The 26,032-nt window shown below is 40.9% G+C and overlaps 1 protein-coding gene across 7 annotated transcripts in view; it reads right to left on the bottom strand.

The window, feature by feature from the left end:
* LOC309688196 (rap1 GTPase-activating protein 2-like) overlaps positions 1 to 26,032 on the bottom strand; it is a 127,088-nt gene that overhangs the window by 41,263 nt on the left and 59,793 nt on the right. The window contains exon 1 of one of the 7 annotated variants that reach the window (XM_082503734.1): positions 4,545 to 5,234. The exons of 4 other annotated variants lie outside the window; for them this stretch is intronic. In XM_082503734.1, the coding sequence (XP_082359860.1) occupies positions 4,545 to 4,672 (128 nt within the window). In that variant the 5' untranslated portion in view covers positions 4,673 to 5,234. Of the gene's footprint in view, positions 1 to 4,544; positions 5,235 to 26,032 lie in introns of those variants that run through there. 2 more of the 7 variants (XM_082503740.1, XM_082503741.1) reach the window with 2 other exon arrangements.

The following is a 26,032-nucleotide window of genomic DNA, read 5'->3' as shown; positions in this document are numbered from 1 at the left end:
CATCTGTTTTAGCTCGCTGGAATTTATTGTTTGCGGGCAAATACTATAGCCTTAAAAAAAAGCTTGCATATGAATATTCAGTCCAATTTTTTGCTAACTCAAATACACCTAAAACAATTTTTAGTCTGTGAACTGTTGGCATAAAATTATGGCGCTACATGAAGCCTGAAAACTATCTAGCAAACGGCAGTAGCAGATGTGCTGACTGGGTTCTAGGCTAACATTTAGATCCCTTCAGAGTTTTGAGCATATGATTTAGGTAAAAATTAAAAAGACAGGTTTTAAATTTATTTCGGCATTAACTATTGTCTGTGTTCTTCAGTTGTTTAAGAGAGCACCATTTTAACAAACGTGTTCTGGGTAGAATATTGTGTTTAAATATGGGCAATGGATTCGTATCTAGGATTGTATTTTGGGAAAATACTTTACACAAGTTAGGCTCAAAATTATTCTTTTTTTTACAGTGTTGCAATTGTTTACCAGACTATTTGTGCAATTAATTACTGCATAACTCATTTAATTTTTGAATTTCCACCTGCTTGCAGAGGTGGAATATGGGGGAGTGCAGGAGTATGTTAAAGTTAAACAAAGTGATGAATGGAGGACGTGCATATTGTATTGCCGTTATTTGCTTTGACCAGCTTACCTACGTCAGACCCTTTGATAAACAATATTCTAATGAAAGCGAGAGCATGTACATTGTTCCATATTGTTACATGTTTTAGAAAATGTTTTGAAATTGTGGTGCACAGTTCAAAAATAAATGTTTTTCAGAAAAACATTGCCTCTTTTTAATAAATGTTTGTTTCCCAAGGAATTTCTAAAAGTTCAGAAAAGTAAAAATTACAATTTTTAGAATGATTAGAAAATAACTCATATATAGTTAAAATAAAATACTCTATCAGAGTTGATATATAAACTCTTAACACTTAGTGTTAATAAGTGTTACATTGTCAGCTTTAGACAGATTTAGTATTTAACACTAAATCAGAGTTAACACTCCAAAAAGAGTTAAATTAACACGCTCTGGTGTGGACCCATGTAGACACTTTAATAGTGTTGAAATCAAATCTGACAGTGTTAATTTGCTGTTACTGTTAGTGTAGTACAGTATGTCAAAATCAATGATACCTGTACACTATATAAACAACACATTACACATTACTCCTATAGGAACTGCTTGGCCATGCAAATCCATACATGAAGCTCCTGGTACACAGTTCTTCTGCTGATGTTAATGCCAGAGAAAGTTTGGAGCTCTGCAGTTAGTCAATCAGTAGAGCGTTGCAGACTTTTAGGCACTCGGTGAACCTGCAGTGTAACTTTACATGTTCTGGCATTTCATGACAGAGTTGCTGTTGTTCCCAGACGTCACCTTTGTAATAATACTAAGAGTATTATTAGATATGTATGTAAGCATATTTAAGTATATTTCTGAAAACCACTTTTAATCACTTCCAGTTGATTGTGGAATATGTAGAGTAGGAGGAAAGACATTTCATGAAAATACTTATTTGTAAAAGCAGGCCACATAGCTAAGAGTGTGATTTTACACACCTGTGGCAGTGGGACTACAAACGCTTGAATTGAAAGATTAAGAGGTGTGGCCCAATACATTTGACCATACATGAAGATTTTTCCCACAGTAATAATGATTTTACAGGTAACAACTTTTAAGAGACTTGCTTTAATTTACTTACAGATGAAAATAAAACAGATTTGCCAGATAAAGTGCTAATAAAGAAGCACAAATGACAGGAAGATGCTAAGGTTACTGTGATGAGTCAGGCTAACCTTGTAAACTGAAATATGCAAGAGAATTTTTAACATCCTTGAAAGATTTGAATAGTAGATGCAAAATAAAGTTTTCCTTTGCACCTTTAGAAAACCCCAAGAGAAAAATATCTGCAGGAAAGACATACTTGTAGTTATAGACAGTAGTAATTATTGATTATCAGTGAATAAGTTATACACAGTGAACCTCTGCATGCATTTTTAATCATCAGAAAAAGCATTTTGAGTAAATATATCAACATATAGACAGGCACAGTGTATATATTTTCAATTGTGTTAGAGGGGGCAACACAGTTTGAACAGGAAGCCGCATACTGTGATTATGGATTAGGCCTAAATAAGCACTCTAGCATCACGCATGATGCTGTTGCTCATACTAACACAGACACACAGACACATACGAACAGACTGGAGCACTGGGGAAATTTCACCAGAACTGCACATCAGTTTGTATTATAAGTGTTTTCAATAGCTTGAATGATGCATATGAGGGTTCACTGGGACGGACAGTGCGTACACAAACATGTACACACAAATACAAAGCAGGTGTGCAGCTAGCGATAAATGAGCTGTAAAGGACATTAATGTATCGCCAGTAAAATAAATATTCAAATACAAGCAGCAGAACTCATGCTGTTCAGCTTAATGGGGACCAAGTACAGAGAATGACTCTATAAGAGCAGAAATAAAGAAATGCTTTGGAGACAGGCATAGAGCACAAGCTCTTTTCATATGTGTTGTATTAATGAAAATTAGAAAACTGGATCAAATATATATATGTACTTTTAATTCTTTGCTGAAGAGTGAAGCAGTGTAAATGTAAAAAAATCCCCAATAAGTTACTCTTTTCCAGCAGCCTAAGCAATCTCACCTATTATTATGTAGTTAGAAATGTTCAGCTCTAATAACAGTAATCAGTCACCTTTTTTATATTTTCACTTTTCCTTGTATTAATAGTTAGAACATCCTTGCTTTAAGGCCACTGAAATTACAATGGCTCAAGTACAGCTGAGAGAAATAGTAGTATGAGAAGTCTGAATGGATGCAATCATGCACGTAATAACCAACACTTGGAATAAGACACCTTAAAAATTGTTGGCAATTGTGCCTAGATCATTATGTGACACAGTCACAGTAATGGAAGTACTAGCAGTGGGACTGTGTTGTGGCTTGCGGCTATTTCCACTGTCCAGATATGGTTTTACTGTTTTCATTTGGCTAAAGGGCAAAAGAAAAACCCAACACAGAATCAAAATCATAAATCATTTTGGAAGCACATGAGAAATGTGCAAAAACAAATGAAAACAAAAGTGTATTTGTGCGCTTGCCTGTGTATATCTGTGTAACAGTGCAGGCAATCATTACTCCAGGCATGGCTGGACTGATCAATGAAAGATCCCTTGGGGCAAAAATATAACTGTTGGAGTCATTGTGTATAGGAACCCCACCACTTATCATATCATTATTAGATAATAGTCTAGATAACATTACAATTTCTGTGTCCAGGATTTCTGAGGCCAGATTTGCATTTTTGCTAATCCAGTCTTGCTGCTCAGAGTTAATTTTATACTTAATGTTAAACTAAATTACAGTGAGTGAGAGAGAGCGGGAGAGAGAGGTCACATAAACTTTTGAAGCATTTGCAGAGTACAGTCTATTTTAATACAGCCTATTTTGGGCCAGACCATTACAACAAAATAGCAAAGTGCATCTTGTGCTGCATATCTGATCTTTACACACACACACACACACACACACACACACACACACACACACACACACACACACACACACACACACACACACACACACACACACCTTGCACCAAGACAATATTGAACAGGCGAACTCCAATCTCCAGCCATCTCTTCAGATTCCAGTTAAACTGCGGGAGCACGGCTGCTGATGTTAGCTCCCCTCTGCCGGGGTGGGGGCGGTCTCGACCCAGACAACCTCAAACACTTTTTGTTAGCAGGTGGAACATTCTCAGGGGTCTTATTGACTGCACTCAACCGAGGTAGTGTTAGCAGTAAGATGATCAGTCTTCAACACAGCATGTGGGGAAACCCCCTCCACACACATGGGGATGCTTTTGGATGGGCGTTTTTTTAAGGAAGCAGGGTTTCAAAAGCCTTTCTTAAAGGAAAGCATGAAATTGTGGTGCAGCTTACCTACTGAACTCCTCAGCCTGTCAGCCTAAAAATGTGTGCCTATGCTGCCCCCATGCTAAAGCATTGAGACAGATATATAACAGACATCAACAAGTGCCCACTAATGCTTGTGTGTGTACAGCAGTAACTCCTAAGGTCTGGATATAGAGAGTCTTTCTATATCCAGACCTCAACCTCCTTTTGTCCATGTTCCTCTCCCTTTGCAGGGAAGCTTTTATTCTCGGAGCCCCTCTTGAAAAGCACTCCGAGCACACCTCCGTTCACCTAAACTCCTCACAACCTTTCTCTCTCCTTCCCGTCATTCAAACTGACCCAGATACAAGCGTGAGCACAGTCAACAAGACGCTAAAAACACACTCACACACAAGGACACACTTGACAAAATGAACCTATAATGAAACTGCACTCAACCATACAGAGCTCAAAGTGCCCTGTGGCTCTGGAATAACAAAGACATTACAGACTTAATAAAGTTTTCCCACACAAACCCAGCTTGACACTGCACTGCGGACTGCCCGCCTGTCCACAGAATTACCTACCCAGCACGCCACCCTTGCTTAATGTACAAACTTCACCCACCCTTCGCTTTCCTCTCTCTCCCGCTCCTTCTCCTTGACTTTGCGAGACTTGTGAAGAAGTCCGATGAGGATCACGGCGGCCCGGATGCCAGCTTTTTTGTTGTGAAGCCGTCCTCCGGTCTGAGACATGCCGGACGTTTCTGGTGGTGCCAGCAGGGGTTCGGGTGATAGCTGGTCCAAGGTCAGGCTGCCTTCAGGCTTCCTGGCGTGCAGGACCTGCTTGGTGGTGGCTTTGCGGGGATCCAGTTTGATCAATGGATGCGACAGCCTCTTCTGTATGATGTCCGGCTTGCGGACAGAAGGTGAGTCTCCAAAATGAGAACCTGTTTGAATACTGGCCTCTGTCTCTGCAGTGAGACCTTCTGCTGGGAGTCTGGACCAGTAATCCCAAAGTTAAAGAATCTGGCAGCCTGTCAAGTCTGATGAAACCTCAGCTGTTCTTCTTCAGCAAATGTTTTTTTGTAATCCCAAAGGTCCAGAGTGGCACTGCCGGACTCCAGCTCAAGGTGAACTCCTATCTGCATTCCCTGCTCCTGCAGTGAATCTGTACATCACAGCTCCATAGCAGACTGTGGTCGCTGGTGATAGGATGAAGACTTGCAGGCTCACGGACACGCTCACTGTAGCACCGCATCTCCCCGTCTGCCTACCTCTACCTTCCCACCTCTCCCTTCTTTCTCTAACGTGCTCTTCTTCTTCTCCTTCTCTGTCTGCTGCTCCTCTGCTCCCTCCTTCCTGTCATCCAGGCCCCACCTTCCACAATCTGATAGGCTGGGGAACACAAGGTACCGCCTTCTCTCCTCCTTTTCCTCCTCCTCCTCCACTGTATTCCTCTCTCTATCGCTCCCTGTCCTTGTTTCTACCTTGTTAATAATTGTATATCAATCTTCCTGACCTTGTCCTATTTTGTGCTTGATTTTATGATTTCCTTTCTAGACACAGGCATGTACTCCCACAGCCACCCACCCACCCCTGAGTACACACTCAGTCACTAACTCTTTGTCTCAGTATGAAATCTCAATTCAAACAGCCTTATCATCCTATTGCCTGCTGTGCTGTTGCCAAGGGCATCCAAATTGAAATGTAGTCTCAAGAAAATGAAGGGGAGATTCATTGAGACCTCATGAAAGAAAAAAAGGGCAATTTTAAGAAATTCTACATGCTTTTTTCCCCTTGCACTCATGTGGAAATACATAACACATATTTTTCACACTGCATTTCTTGTTCTTTGCCTCCAGTTAAGCTTTTCTGCTATCTATTTTCTCCAATACACCTCTTGGAGAACTAAAAAACTGCACGCTCGCCTGCCATCCTTCCAGTGAACACTTACTCCGCTGTTCTCCCCGGCTTTAGCCAGAGCCAGTTCCCTCTCAGTTGTCTCACTTCAGTAAACACCACCAAATCAGTCATCTTCCCAGAATATATCGATCCAAAATGTTCCCTTTCCATCTTTGGCCACCTGTTCTTCTTCCTCTATGAACTAACCAGCTGACTGACAGCGAGTGAGTGAATGTTTGAGTAGCTGCATCACTTTCAGTAGCTTATTAATTCCTTTTCAAAAGGACGTTTTTACCTGTTTTACTTCCTTAAACTTTGCCGGTTAATCGCTCTCCCTTTAGTTCCATCATTCATGACTGTGTTTAGACACAAATCTAAAAGCAGAGACGTGAAAGCAGGAGTATTTTAAGTTGAAGTGAAACAACAAATATAAGGAAATAATGAGGTAATTACGTTTTCTGTTTTCATTCCTCAAAACAAATACTGTGGGCTTAATGGCACAGTCACGTGTTCACACAGCAGCGTAGATAAAACTTTGTAGACAGACAAGGACGTAGGCACACAAGCCGCAGCCTGATGCAGCAGAAAAACAATTCATACTGCACATCTGCTGCAGCATGTCTGGGTCAGAGTGGCGATAATATTAAAAAGATGAATGTTGTTGTGTAGCTGAAATAGACTGTCCCAGGCTCCTCTTACACAAAGGCAATTAGAGAAATGCAAGAAACAAAGAAGAAAAAAGCAAAGAGGTTTGAGCAGATAAGATGCTTCAGTAATTGTTTGACATCAGCCAGGGAATAGCAGCAATAAACACGGCAGTTAAACTGAAGCCCTCCCCTCAGCCCCTTTTCTTTTCATACATTGCTTTTCCTGTGTGTGTGTGTGTTTGTGAGAGGGAGATCAGTGCCATAGCAACCAGACAGCTGCCAGAGGACCTGCCCGAGGACCCCTGAGGCCGCAGCCTCCCCACCCCTTCACACCCATCCGAGGAAAGACCGGGTAGATTTGATTTGATTTGAGTTAAGGTCATTTCAGAAATTTGCTGCCAAAAACCGTAGTTCAGCGCTTTTGATTGACACAATCTGCGATCATGACTCCAATGCACAAAGACACCTGAGGATTTTCCCAGCTCCCATGTGGTGCCGCACAAACAAGCCCACACCTCAACCGGACTGTCAAACATCCCCGAGAGACACACTGTTAAAAACACATGCGGTACATGCGCACATACATGTAGGCGCTCGGCCTTTTCCCTATTGTGCGTCATCAAGAAGAGGAAATGAGACACCTGTATCTATTCACTTACAAACACACACACCCGCTATCGCACCCTTTCAGCCCCATTTTCTTCCTTTTGTCGAGCACACACGCCCTCATCCACAGGTGCGACATTGTTCCTGAGCCATACGCTGAGGTATAACTGCCATTCTCTGAGCGTGAGGGTGGATAGTTTGTGTTTTAACTCTGTGTTTCCAGCAGCAACTCATTATGACGTTAATTGTTTTTGATTTTCCTTTTACTATTCCGAATGGTATGTGTTTCTTGCAAGGCAATAACCACGATCATCACAGTTTGGAAAATAATTTTGTTGAGTATCTTTTTTTGTTTGTTTGTTTTGTTTTGTTTAAAGAGGCAACCAGCCGTTGCTGAAAGCCAATAGCTACTGTACAACTTCCTGAATGGCCATTTGAGACTTGCATTAAAATCAAGTGCCTCCCCACTAGCTCCAATGCTAGAATGCTCCTTTTTACAGCAGAGATAAAGATGGTTACACCCTTTTTAAAAATGTATATATAAATATATATACGTAAACGTGACTTAAAACTTGCACTCTATCTGAATGCCACCAGGTGGCGATAGCTATGGCGGCAAAAAGAGTTGCCGTTCAAAAGAAGTCTTGATCTTGATCTCTCTCACACATACCTTATTACAGTGGTTCCCTAACTTTTTTTGCTAGGCCCCCCTTTGTTTCGCCCCCCACCACCTAAACAGCCCCCCAGTTTATTTCAGACCTCAATCATTTAGTAAACAATTAAGCAGATACAAGTACATTGCAATAAATTACAGGTAGTAATAAAATACACTACTAACTCTTTTACGCTACGTGCACACCTACATGGGTATTTTTGAAAACGCAGCTGTTTCTATGCGTTTGGGCCTTTTGTCCACATGTAAACGGAGTTTTGAATCACCGGAAACTCCTTTTTTGCATTTACGTGTGGACAAAGAATACAGAGTTCATCAAAGGTTTGTGCCTTTTTTATGTCACACTGTGCGCCACGTTATTGTTTACATGAGATGAATTGCAGAATGGCAGATAGAGACAAAATACTGTTAATCTGACTATCTTCAGGTTTTACATGCTTACATACACGGACGCAGCTACTGTCCCTCCATTTACAAAGGCAGAGGCGTCACGGTGTGATTATTTTACGTGTAGTTGTTTTTTTCATGTAATAATATTCAACATTGCTGTCAATACATTTAAAAAAAATGCTTCTCTGTGCAAAATGGGTTCAAAGACATAAACAACTGTGGGATACTGTTTGTCCGTGATTTGAACCGAGTGAACAAATTGTGGCAGGATCAGCCTGATATTATTTGCATCCCACTGTGGGCGACCATGGAACAGGGGGTTGGGAAGCGCATCTGTAACGGGAAGGTCACCGGTTCGATCCCCGGCCTCTCTGTCCTGGTCGTTGTGTCCTTGGGCAAGACACTTTACCCTACCGCCTACTGGTGTTGGCCAGAGGGGCCGATGGCGCAATATGGCAACCTCGCTTCTGTCAGTCCGCCCCAGAGCAGCTGTGGCTACAACTGTAGCTGCCTCCACCAGTGTGTGAATGAATAGTGGAATTATATTTAAAATAGTGGAAGCGCTTTGGGTACCTTGAAAAGCGCTATATAAATCTAATCCATTATTATTACTGTAACTTTACTGTATAAAGAGCTAACGTCTCCAAAATGTTCAAAATCAAGAATGTGGGATACTGTTTGTCAGTGACTTGGAGAGCCCAGCACGTGCTCTTGATGCAGGGAAAACCAATTATGCAGGGGAGACCTACCTTGGCACTTGTGCAGGTGAAGTCAAAGGGAAGATGCTTCACCATATTTTCTAGTATTTGGCTTGGAAGGAAGTTGGTTTGGAAACATATTTGGCAATGCTTCATCTCCTGCTTTGCGTTTGTGTGGCAGCCCTGTCAATAACCTGGCCATTATGCTAGCAGCGTTCTTTTTTTTCTTTTCATACCGCGCCCCCCCCTGCAATGGCTTTGCACCCCCCCTATGGGGCGGGCCCCACACTTTGGGAACCTCTGCCTTATGGCTTCATGGACTCAGTCACTGACTGTGAGTCACACTGAATAAAAAAAAATATTAAGTCTGTTTTGTAAATCGTTGTCATACCATGTTCAAAAACAGAGGATTATCTGTGGCACAATGTTGTCAATCATAAGTCATTAGCCAATGAGTATGCGGTTTCAGTCAGACCCGCCCCTCCATTCCACATTCAGTTCTTGGCAAACGAGATGGGAGAAATGCTCTTCTTGTCACAGTAGCCTATCTTTTATACTTACATTATCTGTATACACTGACAGTATATACAGTTTACATATCTTTCATGGGCAGTTCATTCAGTTAACCGTTTCTGTATCAAACCTAATGTGTTTTGCTCCTTCTCCCCACAATAAATGAAATTCTTATTCCCTTTTAGGGGCACAAGAAAATTGTCATAAAATCAACAAATTTTAATTTTGGATGTAAAACAGAAGCCTTGTTGGGGCTCTGCAATGAAACAACATGATGGTTTTGAAACAGCACAAGAAAATCAATGTAAACATCTACATGTAAAGTTACAAACCCTTGCTCTGGGTGTTTGCTTACTACACACCCAGAAACTTGCACACATGCTTGCGTGCGTCTCTTAATGGTGCCAGGCAGCCTTTCCTGTCACTTCACAGCTCCTCAAGTGTCCCACAGACAAACAGATGCCAGTCCAGCAACGTCATCTCACTTTGCTGCTCATTCTATTGCAGGACACACACACATACAAACACACACTCAACTCTAAAATGCCTTTTGTAATAAACAAAACTATACCGTGGCAGCTCGTCTAATAGGCTGCACCCACAAGGCCAAACACACACGTACACACACTTAAAACAAAATGCTTGACCCAACTAGAAGGTTACTGCAGAAAATGACCTTCACAGCTGCTGAGTAACTAGTTTATCCACACACACACACACACACACACACACACACACACACACACACACACACACACACACACACACACACACACACACACACACACACACAGAGATGTTGTTTTCTCCCTCTACTTTCCTTTTCAGTTAAATCCCCTGTTCCAACACGCTCTGTTCCACACCATATTGGTATATCACTTTTTGCTGTCCATATCATGCATGTCATGCATGAAATAGTATCTTGGCAGATTCATCTCCACCATGTAGTGACTCCTGCCTGTCTGGGCCAGGCAGAGGTGTCTGCTGTTTATGAAGAAACGCCGGAGCTGAAATGGAAATGCCAAACGTGCCATAAATAAGAGCTTAACTCTGGGATGTCTGTCACGTTGTCATATAAGTGAAATGAGTAAATCCAGAGAAACGCCGTGACTCACTATCTTTAAGGTCATCCACAACCTCATGTAGAGAAAATATGGAGAATTTATTTGATGGGATTTTAAAAAAAGATGCCAGCTCTGATTATGCTGCGTATTTCAGAGATAAGCGGATAGATCCAGGTTCTGCAACGACTGTCAAACCCTTTCACAAAACAAAGCAGGGTGTTGAGCATTTATATATAGTAGTTAAGGCTTTTTAAGCTGCTTTGATTGCTATTGAATGTGTCTTTGTATTGCCAAGCATCACCATAATTCCCACAAAAGCCGAGAGCTGAGGCATGTTTTCACTTCTGTCCGTTTCCCAATCAAACTTTTGTGAAACTTGGCGGAAAGGCAAAGCGCGGAGACAAAATAAAGGGTTGGCCTTGCTGAAAGGAACTCTTCTTTTAATGTGGTGGTGTCGTTTTACTGACGCTCAGATTCGCTGTAATGAAATTAAACAAAGATTTTTTTCAGTCTGAGCCCGTGCCTGCTTGGGTTTCTTCCATGTGCCCTGGTTTCTTTCCACAGCCCAAAGACAGGTTAATTGGTGACTCTCTATATATACACATACTAATGACCTGTCCAAAATGTGTTCCCTGCTTTCTGACCTGTGTCAGCTGGGACTGGCTCCAGCCCCCTATTAGGGTAAGTGGGCACAGCTAATGGATGCATCTGCTCTGCATGTATTGTCTGGTTTCATTTATCAACTGCTTGATCTAATTTTTCTGTCCTACAATTTCCTCTTTTTTTTAATTTTTAAATTTTATTTTAGTGCCCCCAAATTTTCACTGAGTCCGTTTTCATGCAGGAGGTGCTGGTGGTCTGAAGCCTGCTCCCCCCATTTTTGTCACTGTTTAGGGGACTTCTCGCCTTAGCAACAGCACCGCTTCTCTTCCTGTAGCTCTCATCTCTTCAGTATCTATCACACTATCACTCTCTCTCTCACTTTCCCTCTTGTTGGTGTTATTTTCCATTAACCCTTTTTTTTCTTCCTTTTTTTCCTTCCACACAAATCCCTCTTTCCCCTCCCCCTTCCCTCACTCCCATTTCTTTTACTGAACTATCCTGCACAGTAAACTTTAATCGATTATAATATTACAGTTACCAACTCTAATAAAGAAATATTTGGAGAATTCAAGAATTGAAATCTATTTAAACCTTTAAACTGATAACACTGCACACATACGCACACACACACGCACACACACACACTTCTTAAAAAGCACATTCAATTTTACAGTAAATAATTAAAATGTGGTCATTGCAGCAGGATAAATGATCACTGGTGATGTTCACTTTAGATAATCAGTAATCTGTAACCGATTTCCTGCATCATCTCAGAATCTAAGCCTCTCATTCATGGCTTTTAGTCACTGCCATTTAGTCTCACTTCATATCACACCTTCCTTTTATCTCCTCTCTGCGTGTGTGCGCTCCCTCATGATAATGCTTTCCACAATTCAGTATTTGGACCAAAGATTTTTTTTTTTATATCAAAGAACTAGAGTGCACTATTATTATGGTGACATATGCTGATGGAAACAGAACTGTGCACACAAGTTACGGACATGACATAACATTTGAATACAAATAGATGAACACAAATCTTAAAGCGGGCTTTTTTCTTATTAGATGACAGGACAGCATCAGCAAAATATTTTGTTTGTTCATTCCCCCCTGGAGAAATTGTACTGAGGGCAGCATAAGGGTAAACTGTTGCCTCACAGCAAGAAGAAGTGAAGATCTGAAAGCACTGGGCAGCTGGGGCCCTCTCTGTGTGCAGTTTTCATATTTTTCCTTTGCTTGAATGGGTTCCATCCAGCATGCATTTTAGCTTAATTGCTGACTTTAAACTGGCTTTAGGTGTGAATTTGAGTGTGATTGGTTGTTTCTCTGTTTTAGCCCTGCAATAGACTGGCAACAGGTTCAGGGTGTAGCCCATCTCTGACTCAGTGACATCTAGGGTATGCTCCAGAGAGGTCTAATGCACTACAACTTAAGAAAATACCAGCAACAAAAAAACTGCAAAAGCACACAAAACACAAGCAAAATGAAAAAGAAAAAACACAACAACCCCCAATTAAAATAATCAGAGGATTCTTCAATGTTGTGAGAGAGAAAAAGATGCTAGGTAATGTGTGTTTTGTTGTGTGCTCTTGGAAGCTTTTTCTAATTGCAGTGTATTTGAACGCCCATTGTACTCCAGCTGCCCGTGCACCTTATTGAATAATAAATTAATAAAAAGGATGGAGGACAAAATCATTCCACTTAGCTTCGCTGCGTGAAACATGGCTGAATCCCTGGTGTCATTTCACTGGTGACAACTGTTAACATTGTATCAAGATTATTACAAGAGAGGAATTAAATTAATTTATATTTGTTCTTTTAAATAACAAAAACTAATATTGTTAGTACACGGCTGTGAACAGACATCCACAGTGACGTCTTCTCCACAGACCAGCATTACAGAGCCTGTTTTTTTTTAAGTTGTTTATGATTTAAAACATCTACTTCTGTTCCACGTGCAACTTAATGCATTGGACTGTTACAAGTTCCCTTTCTGGCCACAATGTCAGCCCTTCAACAAACTCAAGAATGCCATCACTCAATGTAAAAGCAGGTACGTCAGTAGGATAAAGTATTTGACCCAGACATATGAGGTCACAAGTTTGAAGCACCACTGATGTGTGGGAGGTTTTTTTTTTCATCTTTTCATTATTTTTAGCAAAAAACTTAAAAATATGACTTTAATGAATAATGAGAAAGTAGAAAACAATACATTATCTTGTGAGAAAGTGTAATGAGGGCATTTGAGATGTAACAGTTTTCAACTATGGCTAGACATGGAGAAAAGACCACCAGCTGGTGGTTATTTAACATCAAAATGCTTATTGGGACTCAATATTCTTTTCGTTCTTGTCTTCCAAACACCACCTGCTTTCACTCTATACCAACCAACAGTGCCCGACCCCACTGTTGGTCTGGCGAAGAGAAGCTAAAATAGTTTTAAAGGGACTGAAACAACACCCAGTATACAATAAATAGGGGTGGGTATTGATAAGATTTTCACAATTCCGATTCCATTTTCGATTCTGTTTAACGATTCGATTCTTTATTGATTCCCTTCTTGATTCTTTTAAAAAAAGGAGAACACTAAGGTCGATTAGCTTAGAACTTTGTTTTATATCTTCTCTTTTAACAAGATAGAAATTTAGGAGTAACATGGCCTTACAAACCCAACAGTGAGATCTTAAGAGATCCAGCCTACGGCTCTTCAATGGGGTGTCACAGGGTCCCCAGGAAAAAAAATTGTAAATGTAAAATAATAAAATAAATATTCTTCTGTAGCAATAACAAAGTATATAAATTATAAATTATTCAGTAGCAATTACACAAGAATATCCAGTAATGTCCTGCCTACAATTAAACACATTCACTTACCGAAAATTGGGGGCATCTGCTGTGGCAAATAGGTGCAAGCCTTTGACCACAAACTTAGTCACTGCTCGGTGACATTCGTCTATCCTGGCCTGAAAGGAGGCGCTACCGGTAGACTGCAGCGAGAACTGCCAGCATCTGAGCCAGCCAGACTCTGTCTGTCTCTCTCATCATGGTCACCTAAATGCACAGTAATGGCAGGTTTTGTAATAAGGCAGATCGCGCTAACATAATATGCACTGTTAGTTGATTATTTACCTGCCGCATTAACGGGAGAGGACGTGCAAACGTTACCGCTGCTGCTGGGTTGAGATTCACGAGTCCGGAGCGGAATTAAAAACACGACATTCATTTAAGGTTATCACGTGTTTTGTGAGCAAATGCTTTTGCATATTCGTAGTGTTTCCTCCCTTAAATGAAATATCTACTTTGCAAGTATTGCAAGTTGCCCTGTTGTCATCCGTTCTCGTAAAGTATAATCAAACTTTTGAGCGTTTGAGCCGCCATGTTTCCTACCAGGTAAATGACGCTCCGCAACGGAATGTTTGCAAAAATGGCAAACAATTCCAAGAAATTGAAACACTGGGAACCGGTTCTCAACAAGAACCGGTTTTCGATACCCATCCCTAACAATAAATGAAGATTATTTTTAGCTGACCTCAATAGGTCCACTTGATTTGTGAAGGTGTTTCCAATAAACGTGCTCACAAAACAGTCAACTGATTTATAGAATTAGATTCCTCATTCTGTTCTGCTCACATATCATTTCTCACTGACACCGGGGTGCTTGCCGTCAGGTCATTGTCATCCTCTTGTATTTACTAAACAGCTAAAATTAGAAGCTCTAGTGTGGACTCTCAGTGTGAACTCACTGGAATGAAATTCTTAGTATTGCAATATCCTGACATTCAAACTGTCAACAAATCTCTTTAAATGACAAAATCTAACAATGACTAAATCTTAGTAACAAAAGTGCCCATTCAGTCAAGCCTATTTTTATCCCATTCTTCAGCTCCATTGTTGTCATAATCCGTTATACATGAATGAAGCACACCACAGCTATGTTCCATTATTATGATAAACACACACACTGTGCTGCTGCTGTAAAGATTTACTAAAGCTTAAATATGCATTAGTACTGCACTAAACATAGTCCTTAATGAAAACACTTTTTATTCTATTTGATTAAAGTTTACTGAAAAGAACACCATGCATAACTGCTCATGACCTGTGCAGTCGGTTTGCAATCGAGTGGTCATGAATGTGCAACACCCTCACCCTTGCTTGACTAACAATATCTCAGGATGCATGAGACGAGCCTTCTTGTTTGCAATATTCCCCAATTATTTTAATGTATCTAATAAAATAGCAATATTTGGTGTCCTCCCATATGGAAAAGATATATAAATCTTATAAAGTTTGTATCTGTCTTGTGTGAAACTTGTATGAAAAGCATACAAGAGTGAAAACAGATATAAGATCCCTTGAAAAATTATATAAATTAAACTTATATGTTTTGGATACTTATTAAAACAATATATGAAAGTGACCACTTTCATGAGTAAATCATATAAGCCTTATATGATTCACTATATGAAGTAGGCCAAATCTGATGCAAGTGTTTTATACGTTTTTTCTATTTTTTTTCCATATGGGCTTGTATGGATAAAATATTGCCACACAAAATGTTGAGAAACTTAAATCTGGGGAGCCTTCAAGCCACAGAACAGGAAAAAAAAAAAGGAGACAGCAAGCTGACAGAGACGTTGTGTTTCTCTCAGCACGCTTGCCTTGCTCTGTCCGGTTAATTTGCTCCTTTTGTCTTGGGTTTCTGTTAATAAAATCTAAGTGTCTCTGGGTGGCTTTCGTATTTGTCTGGCAGCTGTAGCCTCTCATGCAAACTACCCATTTCCTCTGCAGGCAACATAAAATGAATCATCAACTGCTGATAAAGGATTTTCCCAGACCAGTTTGACAGCTGTTTCTAAACGTGAAAGCTTCATGAATCACTGTTGTGTCATATCAGCTACACAGCAGCGAAATAAACCACAGAACGTGTTGGATTATTACTTTAAGATAAGTTTACTACAGCCTGCTGTCTGTACTTCGCAGACAACGGAGCAGAGATGAGTTATTACTTCACACAGGGAGGGAAAATGCTGTTATCAAACACATAAATTAACAGTGTCACGCACAGACACAGACAGACGCAACCAAACGTGCACCCGCATACAGTGCTATACATGGCGTTAAGCAATGCAGAAAGCTCGAGTGGTTAATGCGACTTAAACTGGCAAATGGAAAGACAAAGGAAAACAAGTGTCTTTTATAATGGGACACAAAACAGAAAATGTATGAAAGAGGCAATAAACTCCAACTCGGTGCTGGTGTTTACGACACTACAAGAAGAAATGAGAATTTTAACTAGACTATTATAAGTGAACTGAGCACTTATCATGTTTTCAAACTTTGTAATATGTATATATAACAGAAAATTATATATGCAGGTTAATGAAATAGGCTGTATAAGATGGGCGTGGTCCTCTGTGCCGCCACTGCCGATCACGAACACACTTTTTCCCTTTTTTATTAGGGCCCAAATAACACAGGGGTTTCAGACCGTCTTCGTTTATGTTCTGTCCAACCCTGATCAGATCAGTTGGTTGTTGTGTTCGTGGAGTTTTCATACGCCAGCAGTGACGCATCGCCCGTCACTTTGATTTATTCTTTGTTTCTCTCAGTAATGAAGAGTTATTTGTCCTAACATCTGGATAGCTCTTCAGCAGACCTTTGGTGCCCAGGTGCATACACGCACTCTGCATTTCAAGTGCTGTTCAAAGTGCACTTAACGCATGCATTAAAAGCTGTTTGGATGAAACAGTAGAACACAAGCCGACTGACGGGAGCACGCATGGCAGCATGATGACTGTATCGCTCCACAAGCACATCATCATGTCACACAACCACACTGTACAGTCGCTACTGTGATTACCCTGCCCCTAGCTGACTCAGGCATGTGCAACTCTTACACGCTGCTATCACTGTACATGCCATTATCGGCTTAACACTCACCAAGAGTTCCAGCACGCACAATCTGTTTATGTTACTAAATCTATAACTGCTAATGTCAACTGATGATTTTTTTATTTTTGCGTTTTTGTTTTTAATTCCCAATTTAAGTTCAGATATTTAGAATGAATTATAGGGGCTTGGAAGCTTCACCAGAAGAATTTAAAAATTAACTTATCAAAAAAGTGTTAAAATGCTGCAAGTTCTATTCAGAGAGGAAGTGATTTGATTATCGCTTTGTGAAGATCTCAAGGAAAAGCTTTGACTCCCATGCCTTTTAAGCAGTCTCCTTGCCTTTGAATCTCTTCAAAGACAAGAACTTCTGTTGTTCACAAAGGTGTTTTACATCCCACACAGATGTCTGCGCAGCAGTGGAAGGTGATAGACTGGAACCAAAATATGATGTTCATAAAAAGCCAGGGCCAAGTTTTATCCTTGTAGGTCTATTTCACCTTCTCTGCCCACAATTAACAGTATTTATGCCTTCTTCTCTTCCAGTCTTCTCTTCCTTTGCTCTGTTGTCTCGTTTCTTCACGTCTCAGTGGGCTATATTAATACTCTGGCACAATTTCAGGGCGCACAGTATGAACCTGCTGACAGCTTCAACTGAATGAACCACAGTCTGCTCCCTAAAATACCATTACTAAGGGTTATCATTCTGTTTTGTCTTTTTTTTTTCCTTTGACCTCCACGCTTAGAAATGATGTGCCCCAGTGACGCATAAACCTCTTCATAGAGCCTGCCTCATTTTTGTGAGGCAGGCTCTATGCCTCTATGCCATCTCTCATGCACAACAATGCATGAGAGATGGTGGAGAGCCAGCACGTGTGTGCTTCTTTGTGTGTGTGTGTGCACGTGTATTTGCAACTAGCCCACAGAGCTGGGGGCCTTGCTGAGTTGACCAAATAAGACACCATGTGTTTGTCACGGGGCGACAGATGGAGAAGGAGGAGAAAAGAGGGAGAGAGAAGGTGGAGATAGAAAGTCTACTGTATGATGGTCAGCGCGTGCAAACACACACACACACACACACACACACACACACACACACACACAAACCTCTAAAAACGGCAGAGAGAATATGAGATCATTGCTGTTAGCTGTTTTTACACTGTACAAGTTGTTGCTTTATATGTCTGTACCAGACCGAGGCCAGTCAAACACCCATAGCCGCAAAATGATGCAAATATCTAATTATATTGCTTTAAAAAATGTAAAACCTTGGAGCATTACATTTTATGCTTCAATCAAGTGCTTTGCATCCTGTCTAACTGTGGAAGAACTGCATTTTATCCCAACTGGAGTTGGTGTAGTCATCTCGCGTTTTAGGTGAGTGATCAGGGAGGCAATGTGCAAGAAATAACTATGTCTTTCTGTGTTTAAATGTTGCTTTTATTTGTAGCCTGTTATGAACCTTTTACTGTGGAAAGGCCATTATCATATAATGTCTGGCCTGTAATATTTTGACTCATCACTGCAGAAAGAAGTTCAAAGGGAAATGCATGAAGACTAGTTTACCAATGGTTTGAAATTCAGCATTGGTGATTGATACCCAAGTCACTATTTTATTAAAGCCCAACTGATCTTTAACACCAATGGGAATATTTGGTGAAGTAAAAACATGTTACGCCAATGTACTGTAAACATACAAAATCGGCCCGCTAAACATTCAGATCTGACTCACTGGACATTTTCGGAGCAAGCAAAAGAGGACATAAATTTGAGACTTTTAACTTTAGTTTGATAGGTTTTACACCTTTTCCTACTGATAAAGATCTCTCCCATGGCAAATCATACAACACTAAAGTAAAATAAGTACTAGATAAACAAATAAATAGCAGAAAGTTCCTGTTTTTTTACCATCTACTTTAAAAATGAAGTGTATGAGTTTTACAGTGGGTTCACAGTAAAAAAGAACTTTTTTTTATCATGTGGAAAAGCTAGATCTACTGTTGAAATGGCAATTTTTCCTTATATTAAAATATATCAGGGATTAATGTGTAGTTAAACTTCTTTACACTCACCGGCAGAGGAGATTCACTGCTCCAGACCACTTAAGACCATAATCAGCTGTATGTGACTAATGATACGTTTGACATCGCTGGACTAAACAGAGGCAGATTCCTTAACATTTGCTGTATGAAAGCCAATTATTTACCTGGTTACATTTTTTGGTGTGTTAAATATGTGTGTCGTCAGCAGTTGGACACTATGCAACATCATGACATAGTTGAAGGGTGATTTTTTGTAATGTAATTTAATGGCAGTTATAAATTACAATAACTGTAGATTGGCAAATGGCTAATATGAGCTGATAATGGCATGCAAATAATGTTAATTACACATATATATATAACATTTCAGAGAAAGAAAGTCTGTATGCTTTACACATAAAGAAAGAATTTTCCGATCAGCAATCAACATGTAAATCTTTGGATTACGAGATTGCTGAGCAGAAGATTATATACAATATTCCTACAGTATACACTGTTCCCATAATGTTCCCATGCTGATATCATTAGTGTTGTTACAATCTGTAATAGTACAGTACAGTACAGCAGTACCACAAAAGTGTACATAATAAATTGCTGTAGGCTCTATTTTAAAGTGTCTGCAAACAAAGCACAATGCAAAGGTCTTACTTGTGGCATATTCTGCTAAAACAAAACAACACTCATTAACCGTAAGGTGTTTAAAGCAATAACTGTCGAAGCTTTCATCAAGTAACTGGAAAACATTACAGTTGCCCTATTTCAGTGGGAAATAGACTGAAGCAAAGGCAATTTGCAAGAAATTGTTGTGTTATTGCTTTAATTTAAGCTTGACTGCTCTCAGTGTACTGACTTGTTAGTTTTGCTGAATTCGAATGGGATGACTCAATCGTGTTTTGGTCCCATCCTGATTGTAATTTCATCTCAAACTGAACATTAATATGTGCAGCAGACATGTCGACAAGACTGGTGACACACAGATATCCAGCACTGTTGTAAAGAGTGTTTCTACATTGCTGATAATGACAGGATTGTTTGCACTGCGCAACTTTGTCAGAGGGTGATTGTCGACACACACAAACAGCGGTATACTTCCCCTGGCACCTACCTGTGGGAAATAAGGGTAATAAACTAAAGAGGAAATAGCGATAAAGCTGTCTTTGAGTGTGCGTATGTGTGTGTGCATGAGCGCGTGCGTGTGTGTCTTGTGTGAAAAAGTAGCAGCAGAACCTGTGAATAGTTCTGTGCGATTCAGAGCAGAATAAAGAAGAGAAGACATTTTCAAGGTCCCCCTACACACACACACACACAAACACACTTAGACACATATACAATCATTCATACTGCAGGACAACAGCCCAGACAGCTATTTCAAACTGCCCTCTTGTCCCCACAGCGTCCAAAGTGGCGGCTGATGGATGATCCATCATGAGGACTATTGGTCTGGTCTGCAGATAGGCTGTGACACGGATAACCTAGCCAGAGCATGGACAGCATCATGGCTGGATTCTGTCAGCACCAGGCAGGAGAGGAGAATTTATACGGGATGAAGCAGCAAACCTGGGCTCCACTCTCGATTACTGTCATCCCCAAAGTGAAGGTGATCATACAGAGACAAGAAAAATGTCACTGTTACACTCCGAGCAGAGCAGAATCCAAACCTGGCACATTATGTAATGGATAAAAGTGAAGAAGCATACTGAGGATTGAGGGTTATCCAGAAAAAAAGATCATGGCAGTAACGTCCGCTTTCAATTAAAATTTATGCTGGGATATTTATGTTAGGTTAATTGGTCATTCTAAATTGCCCATAGGTGTGAATGTGAGTGCAAATGGCTGTCTGTCTCTATGTGTTAGCCTTGCGATAGACTGGCAACATGTCCAGGGTGTAGCCCACCTCTCGCCCTATGGTAGCTGGGATAGGCTCCAGCCCCCCTCCCACATAGCAAGCAGGTCTGGCCCGGATCAAGCTGGCACTGCTGGCTGACTTCTGGCATGATAAGACATATGCCATCCAGATATGGGCCAAGCCTGGCATAGATGGCACTGTCTATGTGATGGCATGCCATATCTGGCTCGATGGTAGTTTGATATATTTGACCCAGGTCCACAGAAAACAGGTCTGGCCCAGATCCGGCATCAAGCTGGCCCTTCTGACTGACCAGTGTCATGGCAGGGTGTATGGGCCAGGTCTGGCAATGATGGCATCATTTATGTTCATATTTTCCTATTTTAGTTAGAAGACCCAAATGCCATGTTGCAATACTATACTGCTATGGTAGCCAATGTTTCAAATACAGGTTTGACAGGTTTGTGAGTGTACACTTTATCCTAAACCTAGTGATGGTTTACTCATCTTTGCCAGAGGGTGGCTGTAGCTCAGGAGGTGGAGCAGGTCACCTACTGATCGGAAGGTTAGTGGTTCGATCCCTGGCTCCTCCAGTCTGCATGTCAAGAGTGTGAATGTGTATGAATGTAGTTAGGGAGCACTCAGTTTAGAGAAAGTGTGAATGCGGCATGTTGTATAGAGCACTCTGAGTAATCTGGAAGAGTAGTAAAGTGTTATTTAAGAATCAGTCCATTCACTGTCTGAACAGAGTTTCGCCATGTTATTTTTGCACTATTATGTTTCGGCACATGTTGTTATTACATGGCTTGACTAAGGTACCCATTAGGCTGACGTCTGGGGTCAGAGCTGAAACTGTTCTGGGCCAACACAGGGCCAGCAGTGTGTCTACAACTGGCCTATGGCTGCACACAACTTACACATGGCCCACATACTGCAAAAAATGACGGCCCTTTGGTGGCCAGATCAAGTTTGCCAGAGGTAATCCACACATGGGCCAGCACAGGACCACCAGTGTGTCTGGGCCACCAAAGGGCCATCATTCTTTGCGGTATGTGGGCCATGTGTAAGCACATTGTGTGGGCCAGATCTGGGCCATACCAATTTTGCTATGTGGGCTGTGACTCTAACAAGGATAAGTGGAAGAGGATGGATGGATGGATGGGATATTTTTAATTTTAATTTTTTGGAGTGAATGCCTCCTAACAAATAGATTTAAGAAGTACTTGCTGCCTAGTAATGGATTTTCAAAGTTACAGAGATTATTTAGGACTCAAGTCAAGTTTTTAAGGACACCAAGAAAAACTGGAAAAGCTTTTGTTTGAGGGGAAATTTTAAAAAAAGAAGAAGAAAAAACAATTTCATGCCAAATTGACCCTGGACCTCAGACTTTATCATGCAGTCACACATCTCTTCATGGAAAATCACTGATTCGACATAAGTGAATCAGTAACAGCTGTGTAGAGAAACACCACCCTGCATCTGCACAGTCTTATAAAAATTTGGAGGTTAGGGAGGATGGAGAGGATGTGATTGCATCTATCCTCCTATCTATTCATTTTCTAAACCACTTATCCATTTTAGGTCCACGGGTGCTAGAGCCAAAGAGCGTGCATCAAGAGAGACAGGCAGAGAACACCCCGCACAGGGCCGAGGGGACGACTCTCTCCAGATTATTAGAAATTGTCAGCACCTCATGCCAGTTGTGGATTACAACTTGTTTGGCCAGGACAAAGTGCATGCCTACATGTCCTCCCTACTCCAGCTGTAACATACTGGAGTATGTTATAGCCGCCAGGCTGCTTCTGCTTCTGTTTCTCGCTCCAAAAAATGACAAAAGACTCATTCAAATCATCACTGAGACACAGATGCTGCAGACAAAACCTAGAGAAACAAATACAAAATAAACTGTGGCAGGAAGAGTAAAAGAAAATCCAACACTGAGAAGAATGCGTGAAAAAAGGCCTAAAAACACATGAGGAAACAAGATTGAGGAAGGAAATCAAAGACAGACTGCAAACAAGAAGATAAATGAGCAGAGGGCAGAGAGAAAATGCAAGTGAGAGAACAGAGTCGGAGGAGAGAAATAGGATGAGTGATGCAGGGCCGTGCTGAATAAGAGATATATCTGTCCCTTTGTGAGCGCTGATTACAGTGTCAAATCACAGACAGTCCTTTGTTAATCACCAAGCACACTGGCCTTGACTAGCTCTCTGCTCCGTGCTGTCATTTCACCGAAACAGAAATGTCATCAGACAATTATTTTCACACACTCTGGGCTATTTGAAGCTTGATTGTTTATCTCTGCTTGCGATGTGTCTGTAATTTGGCTTCGGGTGATGTTTTCTTCTCTCTTGCATATGCATAAACTACTTGCATTTTTGAAACGTAATTGCTGGGATGACAGCAAATGGATTTCTGATAGGTGTGAAAACATAGGTGGGCAAATGCAAGAATTTCGAAGATGCTGCATCATGTGACACAACAGGAAAAAACGAGCATCTTTAGTTTAATTACGCCCTCTCCTTCCTCTGTTCATCTCCTCTATAAAGCACTGCTCAGTCGAGGTTTGTGGAACTCTTTTATCCCTTTGTTTCTCTCCATGTCCCCTGGGACCATAATGTCATGCGTAACATCAGAGAGGTAAATCAATTTCCTGCTTTCTCAGTTTGCTTGGTTGAATGGGATTTCGGCTGACAGCTGGTTGCCCCACGCGAAATACACAGAAATACACATGCATGCGTTTAGATATGCACCTTGGGAAATAGACATTGAAGGGGCACGAGAGGAAGAACTCATCAAGGAAGAAAAGTGAGAGAGAAACAAATGCAGTCACAAACAATGTGTAATACAGTTTGTCACTGTATTCTGCACTTGCACTATATGTGAAACCCGCAGTGCAGATCTTGTCTGTCTTTCCCCTTCTAGCAGTAAGAGTAATTGCACCAACGCAGGAGATGATAACGCATAATGTATCCCTCTAAAAGGAAAAAGCCACACCAAAGGTAATCTGTTTGTTCCCACCTTCCATTTTATGACTGTCATCTTTCTTCTGAACACAGGCTTTCCTTTTATTATCTGAAGCTTCAGAAACTTTTGTTCGCTCTTCCTCTGTTATAATCTCACTGTCTGTAACCTATGCTCCTTCTCCCTCACTATGAGGGTGCAGATTGTGTATAAAAGATGGACAAACCCACTGTGGTGCCACCAGCACCACTCAGCATCTTACAGTACTGAAGAGTGAACTTAAACAATCAGGCAACACCCTACGGGCAGCACTTGGCAACTGTGGGAAGGAAGAACTCCCTTTTAACAGGAAGAACCGTCTAGCAAAACCAGCCTGAGAGAAATATAAACTGAAACACAAACTATGGCAAAAGGCTTATAAATGCAATGACAATAAAAAGGGGTGAAATAGAGACAAATTGCATCATGGGATATCTCCCAACTATAGCAGGATCACTAAGAGATGCCTGATCCAGGCCTAACTGTAAGTGTTATCAAAAAGGAAAGCTTTAAGCCCAATAAAAGCATGTATTTCAAACACCGGCTGCCTCACACACACATGCTAATTAGTGCTAAGTAACATACTAATAAGATACCAGAAATTCTATCATCAAAACAGCAGCACAGACTTCTTTGATAGCCTTTAATATAATTAACTGCATAGGAACCATATAATTCCAATATAATTGCTCCAAAGGCGCCAAGACCACAAACACCTTTGCGAGATCGAGGTCAGTGACTCCAATTAGCTGAGATGAAGCCCGACAAGCTGCTGCCGGCTATAGCCGTCTGTGTCGCCATCAGCCTGTCAGTTAAAGTGGTCACCATTTATCATCCATTATTGAAGCCTTTTTACAATAAACATTTAGTGAGTGCATAAGTTATTGGACAAAGACACAAATTTTGCATCTGTACAACAACACTTTGCGGATTTTAACTCAAGCAATCGAGTTGAAGACTTTCAGCATTAATTCAAAGGGTTTTACAGAATTTTCTGTTAACTGTTTGGAAATTACAGCCATTTTTATACACGATCCCCATTTTTCGAGGCTTTTTTTTTTTCATTTTCTCTACAAAAACATATTTAGGCATATTGGTGCACTGGTGCAGGGGTTAGAACGGCTGCTCACAGCCAAAAGATACTTGGTCCAAAACTACTGATATGATTGTCTGGCTCTCTGTGCTAGCCATATGAGAGACTGGCAACCTGTCCAAGGTGTATCCCACCTTTTACCTTATGATAGCTATTATAACTGGGATAAACTCCACAATGTTCCTGAAGTGGCAAGGCAGAAGAAAAATAATGATTCTGTGCGTGTTTATTGCACTGATTCTAGCTTTTCCATCCTGAAAAGAACTGCTTTATACCTCACTATTAATAGCATTTGTCAATAGAGGCATAGTCTACTGACATTTTGCTGCAGCTACAACAGCTACAAGAATCTATTATTTCAAAAATAGGATTATTATTATTACCATGTGAGAATAGAAAACGGGATCGATATAGCACAGTAACAAAAGAGGGTAAGACTTGATAAACCGTTTTAATGGTTTCACCATCTGCTTGCTTTAAATGTTTTCTCCCAGTCATGTTGCACAAATAGCTGTCACTTGGTGCACGTGATGTGATTTTGTAGTGACCTGAGGTAAATTGCAAAGATCTATCAACACAAGCCATTACCTAACAATGTGTGGGCCGAACAAGCAAGGCTAAGCTGAGGGTATCAGCAGGTTGCTCATATGGAGATGAATTATTCCTTTGAAAGACAATTGCATTTGAGCTCGGCTCTGACAGGGTCGTGTTCCCTGCCTCTGATGTATGTACAAAATGGACACGGTTGGAGGGAAGTTGGGTGTGCTCGTTTTTTATGCGTCTGCATATAAAACGTAGAGCTGAATAAAAGCCAGTGGCTTGGTGAAGGGCATTTGAAAGGAGAACATAACCTCCCCTATTTGGTGCTAAAAACCTGAGCTCCCAGAGGAAACCCGCAGAAGGAAAGAGAGAATATGCAAACCTCACGCTGAGCCACCATGATGAGTCACTGATACTCATGGAAGATTAAGAGATGGTCTTACACTGAAAAATAAAAAGTTAACAGTTTCACTAAATCCTCTAAATAAGCTTCTGAATCACATGAACATCAGCGCCCAAGCACTGAACCATCTGTCAAGAGCTTTCATATGGACGCTCGCGGGTGACCTCACAGGGGCAGAGAGAAGCAACTGACACGTGC

This window comes from Aulonocara stuartgranti (genome assembly GCF_965226115.1).
Source record: "Aulonocara stuartgranti genome assembly, chromosome: 14".
Lineage (NCBI taxonomy): Eukaryota > Metazoa > Chordata > Actinopteri > Cichliformes > Cichlidae > Aulonocara > Aulonocara stuartgranti.
The sequence above is the reverse complement of the archived record's forward strand: the minus strand, read 5'-3'. Positions and strand labels throughout refer to the sequence as shown.